The following is a 19751-nucleotide window of genomic DNA, read 5'->3' on the forward strand; positions in this document are numbered from 1 at the left end:
ATTTACCGCCCGCAGGAGGCTTAAGAGAACTGCCTGATAATAGATCTTAATTAATAATAAAAAAAGAGAGATTAATATCTTCTGTCTTGTCTATTATATACAGATAGTCTGGGAGAGAGAGCAGAAAAAGATAAAGATAAAAAGAGAAAGAACTAATACTAAGAACAGATAAACTTATAGTTTATAAATTCTTACTAATCTAAAAAAAAATTATTATTCTTATTATTCTCTGAGCCAGCAGAATAAAAAAAATAAAAAAATAAAAAAAAAACAAAAGAAATTAAATATTTATATCTCTTTTCCAGACTCTGTCTTATTATTAAAGATGAATAGTTATACATTAACTAAGTAAAAGAAATATAATAAAAAAATAAAAAAAAACTAAAATTAAATATTTTATATTTTTTCAAGTTTTATTTTAATATCTAAGACAAAAATTAGTATAAATTAAAAATAAAATTAAATTAAATTAAAAATAATATTTAGATTAAATTAATAATAAAATTACTATAAAATAGATTATAAGATTAAAATAAATAAATAAATTAAAGATTATTAATCAAGTTTTCTTAAAAATAAATATTATCATAGAATATATTTTAGACCTATTTAATTTAATTAATTTATTTTATTAGATTAATTTTTATTACGTTATATATATATATATAAAATTATTAAATCTTTAAGAATCTTTTTTTAAATATTAATTACTCTTTCTTATACTTACAGCCTTGGTTCTTTATAGCTTATAGACTCTGCCCCTAATACTAATTAGAGTGGCTTAACCTGATCATTATATCTTAATCTTAATCTGACCATAGTCTAATAATTAGATTAAGATATAAAAGATTTGTAACTATATAATTAAGATTAGATTAAGATATAATTATTATTATAATTATTTATATCTGCTAATCAGAAAGATTAGATATAATAAATAAATTAATAATTATAAATTAATTTATAATATATATATTCTTCTTATATAAATAATATATAAAATATAATATATATTTAATTATAATATAAATATTATAATATTTTTTAGATATAGTCTATTACTTAATCTATTTAATTAATTATTTTAAATAATATACTATACTCTGAAAAAGATTTTTATAAAATCTAATATAAAAAAAATAAAAAAAAATATGAAATATTTATTTTTTATATTATTTAGAATAATAATTATAATAATATAAAAATTATAAAGACTGGATCTTTATCTTTATCTGAATATATATAATAATTAAAGATTTAAATAAGACTAGTTTCTTTAATTTTAATAATAATTGATTTTTTAAATTATCTTTAAAATTATTTATATTCTTATTCTTACTAATATAGAAGATAATAATTATCTTATTTTTTTTTATTTTTTAAATATAAAAATAATTAAATCTAAATTAAAATTATTAAATATATTTTAATATTTCTTATTTATAATAAAATAATTAATATATTCTTAAAGTATAACTACTTTAATTATATTAGAATAAAGATAGCTCTAATAATAATAATAAATATTTTAAGAATTATTAAAAAAATATTTAATATTAATATTATTAATTATAATTAAGAGAAAATCTCTAATTATATAATAGAAAATAGAAAATTAATTATAATAAAAGTTTTAATAAATAAAAATATTAATATATTCTATAATATCTAGAATTATATTAATTCTATTAAATATATTTTAAGAAACTATATATTTTTAATATTTAAATATATTTTAAGTTTTTTATATATCTTAGCTGCGAGTAAGAGTCTTTAATATTTAAAAATATTATAAAAAATCTTATTCAGATCTAATAATAATTTAAAAATTATTAATAATATATTAATTATTAGATTATAATTATAATAAAAAAAGAATATTTTTTAAAAATAATTTAATATTTATAATATTAATTAATATTATTATTTAATTATATATATTTTTTAAACTTCTTAAGTTTTAATATTAGATTTAGAATAATTATACTTATATAAATATAGTCTTCTATCTAATAAATATAATAATTATATTTTTAAAGTTTTTAATATATATTATATAAGCTCTTAAGAATCTTTTTTTTAGAATATCTATTTTTTTTCTAATTTATTAATTAAATAATTTAAATAATTAAAAAGATTATTATAGATATTATAAATCTTATAAATAATAAATCTATTATTTTTAGAGAGATAAAAAATAAAAAGAAAAAAGAGATATAGAAACTTAAGAAGATATTTTATTTATTTTTATTTAATTATAATAAAATAAAAATAATTAATATTATTATATTTATAATACTAAATAAAACTTTTAATTATTTAATAAAGATTAAATATTTAATAAATTATAAGATAGATTAAGTTTTAGTAGATTTTATAATTAAAAAAAAATAATAAACTAAGCTAGATTTAAATTATTAAATAAATAAAAATTATTTATAATATTAAAAACTTATATTTATAAATTATATAATTTTCTAAATTTATAATTAAGAATTAATATAATAAACTAGTTAATAAAAGATTTCTAGAAGTTTTTTATAAAATAAAATTCTATATTAATCTTTTATAAATAACTTTTAGAATATATTTTTTTAAAAATTCTTAAAATATTAAAAAAGATTTTAAGACTTTTATTATTATTTTTTTATATATATTTAATAAAATTATTTAAAATCTTAATTTAAAGTTTTTATAAAAAAGTTTTAATTATAAGCTAAATTATATAAATAAAATAGATAATATAATACTGATTTTAAATAATTCTTAAAGAATTAAAATTAATTAAAATATTATAAAACTAAATATTCTGACTAAGTTAAGTTCAGAGTTTAGCTAAGATTATATTAAATATTATATTATTATTATTAGTATTATTAATTATTATATCTAATAATTAATAAATAAGATTATATTTATATAAAACTAATAGAATAATTATAGCTAGATTTTTATTAATATAAGATTTAGATATTAATCAGAAATCTAGTAAAATCTTATAATAATTTATATTTTTTATTAAGAAATATTTAATTAAAATAAAAAATATTTTTTAATTAAAACTAATCTAGCAGTCTACTATAATTTTTCTTTATATTATATTTAAAAAGTTTAATAATAATTATATATATATATCTCTTCAGACAGCTTTATAAAATATTCTTTAATTTATATTTAATTAAAAAAATTTAATTCTTAGCAGAAAGATAAAGCAGCAAGATTAATTATTTATTTAAATTAAATATATTTAATAATTTAAAATAATAGATAATAGATAATTATAAAATATAAAACTTAATTTTAAAAATTTTATTTATTATAAATTATAAAAATCTAGAAAAAAATAATAATTAAAAAAGATTTATTTTAAAAAAATAAATAAATATCTATAATAATTTTTTATTTAATATCTGATTAATTATTTACTTAGATATAATTAATAATAATTTCTTTTTATAATTTTTATAAAAATAATAATTTATAGAACTAGTTTCTAAGTTTTTAATTTCTAAATATTATAAGATATAAAAATATATAATATAATAAATATAAAAAATTTATTAAAAAATAATATATTTTTCTAAAAGCTATCTTATATTATTAATAATTTTTTTTAATTAAAATAAAATAATAATTTTTAAGTTTATATATAATTTTTAGAAAATATTGTCTTCTATTATTAATTTTAGAAAATAAAAAGCTTTTTTTAAAAAACTAAATATAGAATAATTTTCTGATTCTTTATAATATATATATTCTTAAGATTTAAAAAAAAAAGATCTGACTTCAGAAGCTTATCTTAGTTTAGATATTATTATTTATAAAGATTTAAAAAATAAAAGAAGAAGACTTAATAATATTCTTTAAAAATAAATTAAATAATTATAATTAACTTATAATTCTAAAGCTGTTTTATAAATAATAAATATAAAAGTAGAAAAGTAGAAAACTCTATAAAAATAATTTATTTTATTTTAAAATATAATTTTATATAAATATAATTTATTATATTTTAATATACAGCTAAGATATTTATTATATTTTCTTTATTTTAATAAATTTAATAAATAGAAATTTATATCTAGAGTCTAGAGTTATAAAATAATTTTTTTTAAGAAAACTACTTAAGATATAATAGACTAGAATAAAAAATAGATCTTTTATAAGAGCTATAATATTATAATATAGATTTAATATATTTTATTTATTCTATTTATTTATTTTATTTATTTTATTTATTTTATTTATTTTATTTATTTTATTTATTTTATTTATTTTATTTATTTTATTTATTTTATTTATTTTATTTATTTTATTTATTTTATTTATTTTATTTATTTTATTTATCTTATTTATTTTATTTATTTTATTTATTTTATTTGTTTTATTTATTTAATTTATTTTATTTATTTAATTTATTTAATTTATTTAATTCATTTAATTTATTTGATTTATTTCATTTATTTCATTTATTTGATTTATTTCATTTATTTGATTTATTTCATTTATTTCATTTATTTCATTTATTTCATTTATTTCATTTATTTAATTTATTTCATTTATTTCATTTAATTTATTTAATTTATTTAATTTATTTAATTTATTTAATTTATTAATTTATTTAATTTATTTAATTTATTTAATTTATTTAATTTATTTAATTTATTTAATTTATTTAATTTATTTAATTTATTTAATTTATTTATTTATTTAATTTATTTAATTTATTTAATTTATTTAATTTATTTAATTTATTTAATTTATTTAATTTATTTAATTTATTATTTAATTTATTTAATTTATTTAATTTATTTAATTTATTTAATTTATTTAATTTATTTAATTTATTTAATTTATTTAATTTATTTAATTTATTTATTTATTTAATTTATTTATTATTTATTTTTTAATTTATTTAATTTATTTAATTTATTTAATTTATTTATTTATTTATTTTTTATTTATTTAATTTATTTAATTTATTTAATTTATTTAATTTATTTAATTTATTTAATTTATTTAATTTATTTAATTTATTTAATTTGTTTAATCTGTTTTACTTTAATAATCTAATTATTTATAATGTTTTTAATTATTTATTTATTTTTAATTTTATTAATAGTTCTTTAAGCTATATCTTATTTATAAATCTAAGAATAGTCTAATTTAGAAGAAATAATAAAATAAAAATAATATATTTATTTTTAATATTTTAATTAATAATTAATATATAATTTTTCTAATATTCTATATAATATAATTAAGATATATAATTAAAATAAAATAATAATTATATATTTTTATATATATTTCTTATTATAAGAATAATAACTTTATAAAAAACTAAATTTTATTAATATAACTAGGGTTTTTTTATTATTTCTGATAAATAATAATAAAAAAGATATTAATTTTTTTTAATTATATTTTTTAATCTAAAAAGCTTCTTTTTATATATTTTTAAATAATAGTAAAGATAATCAGATTAATAATTATTTAATTTAGATATATCTTAATAATATTAAAACTAAAAAAAATATAGCAAATAAATCTTAATATTAAAAATAATTAAAATAATTAACTATCTGATTTTTAGTTATATTATAATTAAATATAAAAATTTTCTTAATCTAATTATAATCTGGCGGTTAGATATAAAAATTCTAATTAACCTGACCTGACCTGGCCGTTAGCCACTCTATTGTCAAGTATTTGGGATTTGAAGGGTTTGTACAAGAACCCCATAATATACAGGAATCAAATCTATAATTAATAACTATAGATAAATATATAAGACAGTAATCTAGAAGAATTATTATTACTAAGCTAAGAAACTAATATTATCTATATTCTATAGTTATCTACATATCTCTAGAATCTTATATATATAGTCAAGTATATTTAGAAGAAGATAGGCTTTGCTCTTATAAGTATATATATCCCGCGGATATCATCCCTTACAATGGCTTAGTAGTAAATTTTTAGATATTATTTATTATATAGAATTAGACATATGGAAAGACAAAGTTAAAGAAAAAAGAAAATAAATTAATTAATTATAAAAATACTAATCTTTTTTTCAAAAAAATAAGATAATAAAATAATATAAAAAAATAATATAATATAATATTAAACTAATTAGCTATAAAGATTCAAATCAGACTAAATATCTTAGAATTATAAGATTTAAGTTAGACTAGATATTAAAAGATTATAAAGAATTAAGAACTTAAGTTAGATTAGATATCTTAAAATTATAGAAAATTAAAATTCTATAAATTTAAAAGTCTCGCGGAGGCTCTTAATAAAATATTTATTAATAATAATAAAGAGGAAAGAAAAAAGATTATAAAAATTATATTCTTTAATTTTAAGATTTAAATCTTAAGTTCTAAGTCTTAATTTATACTTAAATTAGATTAAGTATTATATATATTATATTGCTATATTTAAAATATATATTAAATATAATAATATTTAATATAACAGTTTCTTATAAGAAATAGATATAGCAAGTACTATAGTTTCTTATAAGAAACAGATAAGATAAGTGTTTTAATTTATTATAAAAAACAGATATAGCAAGTGCTGCAGTTTATTATAAAAAATAAATATAATAAATATAATAAATATAATAAATATAATAAATATAATAAATATAATAAATATAATAAATATAATAAATATAATAATTTATTATAAAAAAGAAAAGATTATTTTTTCTCTGTGCCAATCTCTTGAAAGAAAAAGAGAGTATAATAAAGATTTCAATAATATCCTATCTATATAAGAATAATTTTAAAAATCAATATTTAAGAGAGAGAAATAATTTATAAGAATAATAATCTCTATAATATCTATAAGATATATATATCTTATCTGATTAAGATTCTAATTAAAGATTATTATATTATATTTCTTATCTGTGCTTACTCTGCAGCGAGAGAATATATAATCTATATAATCTCTTATAAATATACTTATTTATAAAGATAGATCTAGCTATCAAATCAGCAACAATACTTTAAGTAATATAATATCTATCTTGACATTTTGATAGATATATCTTCTTCACACTATCTGTAGGACATCAACCTAGGGGAGTTGTTGCCACTGAGCCAAAAGACTAACATTACCCGCAGTTACCTGCGGATCCCTAGAATCCTATATATATACTCAGGTACACCCGGGAGAAGATGGGCTTCACCCTTGTAAGAATGCATCCCGCGGATATCATCCCTTACAACTACCTCCCTCCCACGGGCTCTCTGGCCCCTGGCACTCTGGCCAATCACAGGCTCTCTGGCCCTAAACTAGACTCTCTGATCAATCACGGGCGTGCTATCCAGGGATTACTATTCCACTGTATTATATAGTATATATAGTAAAGCCTGAGACTAATCTTCTTAGACTAGTATAATTATATATAACAGATTACTAAGAGAATTATATAATTAAACTAAATTTATTAAAATTAATTCTTGATTAAATTATATAAACTTTAATTTATTAAAATTTATTATAAAAATTAAATCTATAATTAATAATTATAAATAAATATATAAAATTTTAATTTAAAAAAATTATTATTATTAAATAAAAAAATTAATATTATTTATAATTATTTACAGATCTTTAGAATTCTATATATATACTTAGATATATCTGAGAGAAGATAGACTTCATCCTTGTAAGAATACATCCCGCGGATATTATTCCTTACACTATCTCATATCAGCAATCCCTTATAATTATTGAAAGTATTATTACTAGTCTTTTATCTAAGTTCTTTTACAAATAAATATATCTGCGAGAATTCTATGAATTATATATTAAAGTATCTGCTAATATAATATCTTTATAAGAAACTGTCTCTGTAGTATAAGTATTCCTTGTTATATAATACATTGTGAGAGTTATAAGGATTACTATTCTTTCAACTATATTATAATAATAGTTACTTATATACCTGATCCCAAATGCAGCTATATAGTATAATTGAGATAATATTGCTTGTATTGTCAGTACTTCCTGACTAGAGTGATTAATAATTAAAATACAGGTTAAAAATCAATCTCTTAAAAAGTATATTTAATCTTAATAAATTGTAAAATATAAATTCTACAATTAAATTTAAGAAATAATATAATATTTATTGATAAATTATATTTTAATTATTATTTAATATAGCTAATTTATATTTAATATATAATTAATTAATTCTAGGCTTATTTTATATAATATTTTTAATTATTAAATATTTTATAATAATATTTATATATTATATAATTTAAGAATTAATTATATAATTATCTAGTTTAGATTATATTTATTAATTAAATAATATTTATATATTTATTTTAATTTTTATAAAATATTTTAACTATTATCTAAATTTCTTAACTGTTTATTATTAATCTATCCTGGCTGTTAACCACTCTATTCCTGACCGGTCCTATGGCATTCAACTACTTATTATTTATCAAATCATTTTGATATACTTGCTATGATTGAAGGTTTAAATCCCTAACTACTAGTTATATTGTAATTACCAATTACCTTAACCTGACTATTCTTACTCAATCACTGATTTCTTTCTTGTAGATATATATAAGAAAAAAATTATGAAGTATATATTTTAAGAAAACACATGGAATATATGTAAGACCGCAACCTAGGGGAGTTGCTGCCACTGAGCCGAAAGACTAAAATTACCCTCAGTTACCTGCGGATCCCTAGAATCCCATATATATACTCAGGTACACCCAGGAGGAGGTGGGCTTCACCCTTGTAAGTATATATATCCCGCGGATATCATCCCTTACAACTACCTCCCTCCCACGGGCTCTCTGGCCCCTGGCACTCTGGCCAATCACAGGCTCTCTGGCCTCGGCACTCTGGCCAATCACGGGCTCTCTGGCCATAAACTAGGCTCTCTGGCCAATCACAGGCGTGCCACCCAGGGATTACTATCCCACTGTGTTGTACTATATATAATAAAGCCCCGGGCTAATCTTCTCAGGCTAGTATAGTTATATATAATAGGCTACTAAAAGAATTATATAATTAAACTAGTTCTACTAAAATTAATTCTTAGTTAAATAATATAAACTTTAGTTTATTAAAATTTACTGCAGGAATTAAATCTATAATCAATAATTATAAATAAATATATAAAATTATAATTTAAAGAAATTATTATTATTAAATTAAAAGATTAATATTATTTATAGTTATCTATAGATTTCTAGAATCTTATACATATACTCAGATACACCCAGGAGGAGATGGGCTTCATCCTTATAAGTATGCATATCCCGCGGATATCATCCCTTACAATATATATAAATATATATGAAGCATATATTTTTGAGAAAAGATATATCTTCAAAGGAACGCGCATTCTGCTAGGTACAGTCAACATTCCCAGTAACTTGTTTGTGCGCTGGTGCTTCACTGGTAATTCCTAGGGAGATCAGACATGAAGATTTATAGTATATGTTTTAACAAAAGTCAGCTATCTATATGACTTTTGGTACTTTGTCCAATAGTGAGAAAGAGACAAAACAAATATCATTTAATCAAGATAAGTCCCTATGATATAACAACGCCAAAGAAGACACCAACCAGACTTCACCAATCCAGGCATGCTAGTTTGTCAACGCTTTAAACCCAATTCACATGGATCGCCATTAATGGATATTAGGATGACCGGAAGTAGGATGCAATCACTTCTAGACAACTAATATTACTTGTAAGTTGTAAGCAGCACTAAGACCTGATCATAAATATCTGTAATAAAAAATTAGTTTCAGTATGATTACAGACATCAATAAGTGGAAACATACCTCATTGAGGGACTTCTCGTCCATAAGAGACTTCTTCTTTTGCGCGATATGTCGACCCCTAAAAACATTTCTCCCCATGGGGCGACGTTCCCTGGAAGGCTTCGCAGTAGACATGAATGTTTCGTCAGGATTATTGATAGATGGTATGCTTTCTCCTTCAATGTGTTTTCTCTTTTTAGCTTTCTTCTCACGACGATCCTTTGACTTGATTGTGTTCACAGTGTTTTCATCTTGAAAACTACTCTTCTTTTGCTTTGTATCATCAGCATACTTAGTCGTGGCCATAGGTATTTCCCTGCGACCAGAATCAATGCCAGATGACTTGTCTTTCTTGTGAACTTTCTGGGTGCTTTGCGCATCACTCTTGACAATTGGATCAATCTTTTCTTGGGACAATAAGCCACCGCTTATAAAGGTGACTGCTTGCCATTTTGTTGCAGCATAACGGGCTAACTTTGCGTTGTCTCGCTTCTGACGATCAATTTCTAAATCTGCATCGGATTTGCCATTTAACCGACCGAGTAATCCTTTGAATGCATCATGACCGGTAGGCTCGTTTAGAGGATCTCGCTTAGACCGCGCCCCAAGTCCAAGTGTATCATCCTTCATGATCACCCTAATGTGTGATGCACTTGCAGCGGTGAACATATCGGAGTGTGCGGCATTTTGTGCGCCCAGAAAGCTCCCGGGTGTCCATCCCTGGGAGCTGAGGATTCTATGCCCAAAACCACTTGTTGACCGTGCCCAGTTTGTATTATTGGGGTCGTGGGATATCTTGGTTTTTCTGAGCGATTGACTGGTTAGAATGCCCCTCAATGACAAAAAAAAAAATATATCCAGAGCAAACATGACTCACTTGCGAGGTGCTGCAAGGCCCATTTGCGGCAACGATTTTGTTGTTATCGGTGTAAACTCAACCACTTTTTTGCCCTTTCGCACCTTTTCAGACTTTGAAAAAAAAAAACTGTTTGCCTCTCACTATCTGCTCCCTTTTGATTTATTAAGTCACTTGGACTTATTCTTCACCTTGATTCTGGCTTTCCTCTTCGAGATCCCTCAAATTTCTTAATCGCATAAGAAATTTGATATGAGATCTATTAATCTTGGATGAGGCCAAGAATGTGTAGTAGTAGAGCCAGAATTCGAAAATTCCCGCAGGTGACAAATGTTGACCGCCTACTAGATCTAGCCTGTAATCTGTCCCTTTCCATCCGCTTTCTACTCTGAGCCCGCACCTAGTGCAACTCCGCCCGCCCCAACAAAATTAATAATATACTGGCACAAGTTCTTTTTTACTTATTTTCTATTTCTTTTTTTAAAAAAATATCTCTATAGGTAAACACTCATAATTGATTAAAGTCGGAGAAGGTCTTTTTATACCCGACATAGGTATTCCTTCCTCCGGCTCATCTAGTACTAACTTGTACTAGCCTTCTCCACCTTGGTGGGGGCCAGTACGCATACGGAGTAGTTTCTCTGAACAAGTCAACAACACAACATCACCTGGGGCTGAGCTTTGCCAGCCCTTGAATGCATCAATACACATCCTGTATTTTAGTTGGCCACCCATTCTGACATTTATGGGGGGCTGTTAAACTATTTTTGATGTCGATGCTAATAGGTCAATCAGACATTGTCTTGAATTTTCCTCTATCTTGCGCCACCATGAGCAATAAAGAAGATTTATCCATAATCAAACAATGCCCAACATACGAATCTATGCCCAGAATTATCCCAGTCGTGTTGTTGCGTTGGTTGCAGCTGAGCACGCACTAGTCTTTCGATATGGTTCAATCGGTCTAGGACTCGATGCAGAACGTCACAGCAAGACTACGCCGCGCTGTTTAGTTGAATTCACTTCCTTATCATCCTTGGATTTGCAAGGCTTTCGCCTTCTTGGCGACGGTCATGGCACACTTGGTTTAATAACTCTGGGCGGGGATGTCTTCCTGTGTGTGGTTACTGGCTCTTGTAAAGCTGCAACTATCAGGCCCGGAGAAACTGTTTCACGGATCGAAAACGTGGAGTTTTGTAGGGAAGCCCTCATTTATTGGTGGTTAATATGCAGTAGCTGACCTTTAAGCGAAGTTTGCCTGAATCATTCAAAATACGAAGACACCTTTGACTTCGAAAGCCAGTCTTCAATTGCGACTGGCGAATTTAGCCATGGGATGAACTCTGAGAGCAAAGAACAGGATCTTGAAATTCCTTTCCTGGCCTTGAAAAAACTGCTTAGTGACGGCAGCTTCTATTATAGCCTTGATTTTAATCTCACAGACAGACTGCAAGACCGGTGAGCTCTCTCTCAGTAACTCCGTGCCAACGTAGGCTAACATGTGTCAGATCAGATCATTCGACGGCTTTCGACATAGATTCTCTCGATCAAGATATGCTTTGGAACTCGTACATGATCAATCCACTTCTTATATTCAGGAATAAGTTGTCTTTACATGACAAATGGCAGCTAGACTCATCCCAAATACTGACATGCGTTATACGGGGATTTTGTGGCACGTTGGCAATCCCTGCCTCTGCTCAGCCCCTACCTCATACAAAAACCTATCTCCCTGCCTCTTTGACATTAATCTCGCGCCAATCTTCTCGACGTGCAGGAACGAGATTTAATTCTCGAGGTATTGACGATGACGGACACGTCGCGAATTTCGTTGAGACAGAAACATTGCTCTGGATCGCCCCGGATATCATCTTTTCCTATGTCCAAATTCGTGGCTCTGTGCCTTTATTTTGGGAGCAGGCCACGGGCTTTCTCCCGGGTCAGCAGAAAATCGAAATAACAAGATCTATGGAGGCAACGCGACACGCCTTCGAAAAACACTTCAGACTCCTTGAGCTAGAATATGGCACCATCCATGTGATAAACCTGCTTAGTGAATTGAAACCCGGGGAAGTCAGCCTTTCGTCGAGGTTTAGGGACCTGTTGAGAGACAATTCCCAAAGTCAGATAGGCACCAACGATCTATCTAACGGCTCCTTTCTACAGATGACAGAGTTCGATTTTCACGCAGAAGCCCGTGGGCCCTTAGGATATGGGGCCAGTGTCCAGATCAAACATGAAATATTTCCCTCTTTGCAAGGATTTGCTTACTTCCAGTCCGGGGAGGTAGGCCCTATGCTGTTAGATAGGCATCACGCGCCAAAGAGTTCATCTATTGTACTTCAACAAGAGGGAGTTTTCCGAACGAACTGCCTCGATTGTCTCGACAGAACTAATCTTGTACAAACAATCATCAGTTCCATGGCTCTTGAATGTTTCTTCTCTCATCAAGGAGGGGAGTTAGGCCCAGATGTCCAGCTGAGGCATTCGACTCTCTGGGCAGATAATGGGGACGCCCTGTCGAAAATCTACGCTGGAACTGGCGCATTGAAAAGTTCATTCACTCGGCATGGGAAAATGTCCATTGCCGGTGCACTCGCCGATGCACGCAAAACGGCGACTCGAATTTATGTTAACAATTTCTCAGACAAGGCTCGTCAAAACACCATCGATCATTTACTTGGACGGTTGACAGATCAAGCGCCAGTACAGCTTTACGATCCAATTAATGACTTGGTCACGGAGGAGCTGAGTCAAAGATCATCAGAATATTCATTCACCAGGCCGGTCAAAATTTGGACTGGTACATTCAACGTCAATGGACGTCATCAAGGACCCGAGGTTGATTTACGGCCCTGGCTGTTTCCGGACACCGATCACCTGGGCGATGATCCATTAGTATACGCGGTTGGGTTTCAAGAAATAGTCGAGTTGAGTCCACAGCAGATAATGTCAACAGACCCGACGACGCGTAAAGTATGGGAAGTTGCTGTGCACAGTTGTTTGAACAATCGTGCAATGTCGAGAGGAATCCCCAAATATGTCCTCCTGCGAAGTGGCCAGCTCGTTGGGACTGCTTTGATTGTATATGTTAGAGAAGACATCTTGCACGACATAAAGAATGTGGAAGGCAGCGTGAAAAAGGTAATGCCTCAAAAGATCCATAATTACCTCGCTGACTTCATATAGACGGGCCTGTCGGGCATGGCAGGCAACAAAGGAGGCTGTGCTATTCGCTTCGAATATTCGAGTACCCGAATTTGCTTCGTCACCGCCCATCTAGCAGCTGGATTTGCAAACTATGATGAGAGAAACAGGGACTATGAAACTATCCTTCGTGGACTAAGATTTCTAAGAAATAGGTCAATTGATGACCATGACAGCATTGTATGGCTCGGGGACTTCAACTATCGAATCGGCCTTAGCAATCAGAAAGCCAGGGAGCTTGCGCAAGAGGGGGATTTCCAGACACTTTACGATAATGATCAGGTGCTTCTCTCCTAGCGCATGGATTGGTATTTCTCTAACAATAGAGGACAGTTAAACTTGCAAATGGTGGCAGGTCGGGCTTTCCACTTCTACACGGAAGGGCCGATTACCTTTCCCCCTACCTACAAATATGACATCGGGGGAAACGAATACGATACCTCGTAAGCTACTTGGTCATTTCGACTGGAGCTTGCCAGCTAAGTGCTTACAGGGAGAAGGCGCGTATACCTGCATGGTGTGACCGCATTCTATGGAGGGGGTCCAACCTTCGGCAATGGAACTATGGCATTGCTGATCTAAGGCTTTCGGATCACCGCCCAGTCTTAGCCTTGTTCACTTGCATGATACATGTCATCGATGAAGGCCGAAAATCCAAACTTCAGCAGGCTCTCTACACTCAACGGCAAAGTGCCACTCATACTATTCCTGCAGATACGAGCAAGAAAGGGGGCACGGAAAAAAGCGTGTCAATATCCCCTGAGATAATTACAGCTAAATTCCCCTTTGCCAGCTCAGATTACCATAAATGGTGGTTGAAGAATGGTATGTCAAGTTTATGGATATTTAAACCACCTTGCGTTTTTTTCGCTCCTCGCATTTGCTCCCATTCAATCATTGGTCCTAATATCAAATACAGAGACGCCTGTGAAGTCGGAACTGAGACCTCCCGCTGAAGGCTTAGTACTGAATATCAATCGTGACTCAAATCCATTTTTATGTGACGACAACACTAATTGGACACTGGCGTCCGTTTCCACTGAAAGATGCACCACCGAGAATCGTACGAAGAAGCCCACGCTACCACCAAGGATTATGCCCAACTATCTTTCACCGCACAGTAGGGATAGCAAAGGGATGATGGTAGCTCCTGCAAGGGTACAGATCCCCATAGATGCTGAGCGGGCATCTGCAGAAGCAGGTGACAAGTCAAAGATAATACCCCCGGTACCACGAAAACCGACATCATGCCATACAGATAGCATACCAGAAGCTCCCATACAAGAGACCAAAAGACCTGCTGGACATGACCCAGCTGCTCGGGTAAAAGACTCTCAATTTGGCGCTCGAGTGCTATCGCATGGCAGTCGTCGGTTGGATCACTTGGGCAGTCTTGAGCAACAAAAAGATTCCAGACCTGATAGTCTTAAAGGTGCACTGACAGATGTGACAACTTCTACTGCGACGAATGATCTTCTTGGGGAGATACATGGTGATCATATCAATTGGAACCCCCTCATTCCCAAATAAAGGGGGCAGGTGTATGCTATTGTGGCCATTCAAATCTCATTCTAGAATCTGACAGCACGGAGTACTTGCAACTTACCTTGTTTTTCCCTATGAGTATAGCACACATCAAAGTCTGCAAGTAGATCGTTGTAAAGAAATTGAGGCACATAGTGTTTGAAGGTTGAAGAGAAGTTGGCAAGAGTAAGTATTACAAGTGATTAAAGAGATGTCATGAGAAGATGGATCTATGGGTATAATATAATAATGAGTCAGGTACAGTCATAATAAAACATCGCAAATTTTTGGTTGTGCAGTTTCACTTCATCCTGAGAGATAGACAGCAAATGCCAACCATCTAGGAAGGGAGCTACAAACCACCACCACCAGGAGCATGAGAAACCAATCCCGAAAAGACGAGAGGAAAAGCCATGCCCCTCTAAAGCAGAACAAATCGGAGACAACTCGATATCCACAACATTCGCCACAAAAATGTTGTAGAAAGTCTGACCCAGGTTAGTATAGAGACAGGGGATATGTATCCCCCTCATCTTAGCAGAATTTCCACCACACTGAGATAGACTTGCCCAAATCAAGTGCTCATCATATCGAATATGACTCTTAATGTGGACTGTATAATTGAGGACAAATCCGTAGATTCCGAGTCACTTCACATAACACGGCAAGAGATTCCGTGCTGAGTTGCTTTAGGCTTTTTTCCCGTTTTTAAAGCCCTGTTGAGCCTTAAACGGTTACCACCAACCATCCACATGGCGAATGAACCAGGGTCTGGTGCTTTGGGGCGTGGCTTTTTGGGGCCTGGAATTTGATCAGTCAATTGAATGGTTGGTCGCAAGCATCTGCCAACAATAAAAGATTGTTGGAATAAGCATTAATTACATACCAGGGGGTTCGGTTTTCTTTTTTGGCGCCTCAAGTATAACTACAGCCGCATCATCTGTCACTGCGGGTGTTTCCGAAGGGGGTATGTCTTGTGGCATAGGTGGGTCTGGGGGTAGAACTGGATCGGGAGTTTTTGGCTTCTCGGGTATAGGCCACATGTGCATTGTTATAGTCCAATCAGGTTCGATAACAGTTTCCCAAACCTGGGGGAGAATTATATCGCCATTGGGGCCTACCAAATCGTAATGGCCTTCTGCGACATGAGGGCCGATTACCTCTATATGAAGAAAGGCTTGTCGTATGAGTTCTTCCATCCCCTTTTCTCAAAATGTGATTAGCGAATGTATTCAATCGATGGGAAAGGTGTAGTTTACCTGCCAGGTACAGCATAAATCGAATGGAAAACTGAATTTTCGGCCAACAGCATCCTTGAACTTGATGGGCTTTTTTTTTTCCGGGGGAGGCGGGGTTGCAGCGGCTGCTGTCGCGGCTGCAACTGCCTCTGCTGCTGCTGCATTCGCAGCCTCCGTGGCAGCTGCGGTAGCTTCCGCTATCGCCGCCGCCGCCGCTTCTTCCGCCTCCTTCTTTGCCTTTGCAGCCTCTTCTGCAGCTTTCTGCTCCGCTTCCGCCCTTGCATGAGCAGCAGCTTCCTCTGCTATTTTCTTTTCATGCGCAGCCCGCTCTTCTCTCGCGGCGTGTTCGGCGGCTTCTTGATCAATTGCGGCTTGCCTGGCTGCTTCTCGAGCTTCACGGGCTTCGCGTTCAGTCCGTTCCTCTAGAATCAATTTCTCTAGCCTTGCGATTGCTTCATCCTTTGCTGAGTCTGCAGGTGTAGGAGAAGGTGATTCATGCGACTCAACTTGACTTGGGGATGGCACACGTTGATATGAATTGAAATATGGCGATATCATTCCAGGGACCATAGGGTACGGTTCTCTGAAGGGGTAATAGTTACCTGGACCATAAGGAACTAGTTCATGAGGGCTCATTGGAGGTCCACCATATGGAGATGAGCCATGCGTTGTGACATGATGCGACATTGAATGTTGGGCTGGATTATGCACATCCCCTCGGCTATGGGAGGATCCTGTCGGAACGGGGTGTCCATGGTGTCCGGGGTTATGTTCGTGAACATAAAATGATGGCATAGGGCCATGAGGTTGTTGTTGTAACTGAGAGGTATATCCATAGGTTGGGTGGGCGTACGGAGTCTGTTGGCTAACTTGACCATGCTGACCTAGCCTTATAAGCTGGTCAGACGGAGGTGGAAGGCCTGCTGGATGCATGAATGGCCCATGTGGTATAGAAGCACCATTTGAATAGACATAAGACTGTCCAGGGGATGAACTGTGGGCATATCCCGAAGTTTGAGGCACAGATGACCAAAACCGCCTTTCTTGAGATGTCTGGCCATAAGCACTTCCGTACTCTTCCGCTGAATCAGCGCTTTCCGGGGATTCTGGGGAAGGTTGGCGACGGGAACGCCGGGAAAAGGTGTCACGTTCCGGCAACATGTGGTGGTGTCTTGTGGAGTGTCGACGGCTCGGGGCTGAAGACGAGCCATGGATCGTAGTCCGAGTACGCGTACGACGCGACATCCGGGGTCGAGACGCCGAATCGGATGGCTTTAACTCGTCAGGATACGGAAGATGTGCCCATTCTTCATAAGGATCATGGTATCCATGACTTTCGGAATCTGATGGTGGGGATACTTGAACTCCCGACGAGTCTTCCTCGTCGGACAAAGACTGGTCTGAATCGTTTGGGCTGGGACCGATGGTGATATTAAACCTAGTTGTCTGTCAGTTGGTGATACTATTGACCGAATGTGCTGAAACACACGACATTGTGGTTGGCTATCAGTTCTGAAGTTCCTGCCTCTTGGCCTTACTGGTATTCAGTTCCAGTGCCGAACGTGTTAATGAAAATTGCCTAGCAAGGAGATGCTAATAGCATTCCCTAGTTCTCAGCGTAATTTTTGCGAGGACAACCGATTTTGCAGAGGTAATCCGGAATGAAAGTTTGTACAGATAGCGTGGAGTTTCGCAATTGCCCTTGGCAGTTGTGTCGGTATTCATTACTCCAGTCCCTGATTGTGTGGACTGCACGGCCGAAGAATCTCTTTGTGCTGCAATTAGATATTGATTTCACAATAGGGCTCCGGTGAGCATTAGGCACGCATCGGCTACAAAGCACGATGGAAAGGGTTCTAGAACAAGATGGAGATTTTTTTCCAAGGGTGAGAAGGGAGTCATGGGTCCAGAAAACACAAAGTAGCAAAGCAGGGATGCGGGAGGAATTAGAGATTGGAGGGGAAATCTAACAAGACTGTCACAGCGAAACAACAAGGAATGTAGTTGACTGTCTGACAAAACCCATTTGTGTAGGCCTACTTAATTGTGGGGTATTTATTGTGTATGGCAGACATAATCAAAGTCAAGGTTTTTATGTTAGTTGTTGTCATCATTTTAAGGTATTGCTGTTAGGCACTGAGCCGTGAATCCCCTTTTGTTTCTATAGGTCTTCACTGCCCAAGTACACTACTAGTCTGCTGCCCGAGTGCCCAATCAACTAATCTAGAGCCATCCTCCATACCAGCCTCAGAGGCTACCTTACCTAGGTGCGGATGGTATCTTGTATTAGAAGTACAGGATACATCTGCACTTTATGGTACCTACATATTGCATAGCCACAGTGGTATGACAGAAATTCTTTCTAAAGGATAACCCATGACTGCACTGCCGCTTGCTTGTGTATGCTGAGTAGAACCACATCATCATCCAAAAACACCATTCCAGTATACCTGCTCACTGGTCAGTCTCTGTGGGCAGACGGTAGGGCTAATGTGATTTGGGTCTTTAAAAACAGTGATCATACTCCGTATGTAGTTGCAGACCTGTACTCTGTGCTGTACTACATAAATCAAAGCGGGTCGCAGGCCAAGATACAAAATAATTTTGAAATTCAATGCTGTTCCTAAGATTGTCCACAGATAGGATTCTGCAAGAATATTTTTACTCTTTGTAATGGGAGATGCAGGATACCAAATTTATTCTATTGAGATTAAGCATCAGAGATACTATTATATAATAGTCTATCTGTCAAGGTGCAAGGATATGAATACCCGTGCTGAGAACAGCCCCTTGCAAAGGTATCATCACACTAGCGGGTATCTGATCACATGTCATATAGAATTCTTATGAGTATCTATAACAAATAGGAGATAGTAGACTATAAAAAATATTTAAAAAATATATATTTTAAAATTATTTTAGGCGGGAACTCCAAAGATCTTACACTTGGCTAATGGGACCCTACAGCCCGGCAGGAGGGGGCGGCAGTATATAGCACAATGTGACAATTCTATAGAAATAAATCTGTACTATAGAATTATTTTAGTATAATTTAACAACAACAATTTTTTACTTCAACCTTATAGAACTATTTATATA

At 31.1% G+C, this 19751-nt stretch overlaps 3 protein-coding genes across 3 annotated transcripts; 1 reads left to right on the forward strand and 2 right to left on the reverse strand.

Moving 5' to 3' along the window:
• Positions 1-9552: 9552 nt before the first annotated feature.
• pxr1 (telomerase inhibitor/ribosome biogenesis protein PXR1) lies at positions 9553-10941 on the reverse strand. The gene is made up of 3 exons (XM_025540637.1): positions 10705-10941; positions 9849-10632; positions 9553-9792 (listed from the first exon to the last, which is right to left on the reverse strand). The coding sequence occupies exons 1-3, from the start codon at positions 10725-10727 to the stop codon at positions 9772-9774; spliced, it is 828 nt and encodes a 275-aa protein (XP_025394327.1). The 5' UTR covers positions 10728-10941; the 3' UTR covers positions 9553-9771.
• Positions 10942-11368: 427 nt separating this feature from the next.
• On the forward strand, positions 11369-15544 carry BO70DRAFT_192822 (SacI domain and endonuclease/exonuclease/phosphatase family protein). The gene is made up of 7 exons (XM_025538514.1): positions 11369-11879; positions 11937-12141; positions 12192-13827; positions 13873-14172; positions 14224-14333; positions 14384-14715; positions 14810-15544. The coding sequence occupies exons 1-7, from the start codon at positions 11549-11551 to the stop codon at positions 15418-15420; spliced, it is 3525 nt and encodes a 1174-aa protein (XP_025394328.1). The 5' UTR covers positions 11369-11548; the 3' UTR covers positions 15421-15544.
• Positions 15545-15743: 199 nt separating this feature from the next.
• BO70DRAFT_192806 (uncharacterized protein) lies at positions 15744-18600 on the reverse strand. The gene is made up of 4 exons (XM_025538513.1): positions 18142-18600; positions 16674-18090; positions 16301-16616; positions 15744-16215 (listed from the first exon to the last, which is right to left on the reverse strand). Exons 1-4 carry the CDS (start codon positions 18144-18146, stop codon positions 16067-16069), a joined length of 1887 nt encoding a protein of 628 aa, XP_025394329.1. The 5' UTR covers positions 18147-18600; the 3' UTR covers positions 15744-16066.
• Between the last annotated feature and the right edge of the window lie 1151 nt (positions 18601-19751).

Source organism: Aspergillus heteromorphus (genome assembly GCF_003184545.1).
Source record: "Aspergillus heteromorphus CBS 117.55 chromosome Unknown BO70scaffold_57, whole genome shotgun sequence".
NCBI classification, from domain to species: Eukaryota; Fungi; Ascomycota; class Eurotiomycetes; order Eurotiales; family Aspergillaceae; genus Aspergillus; species Aspergillus heteromorphus.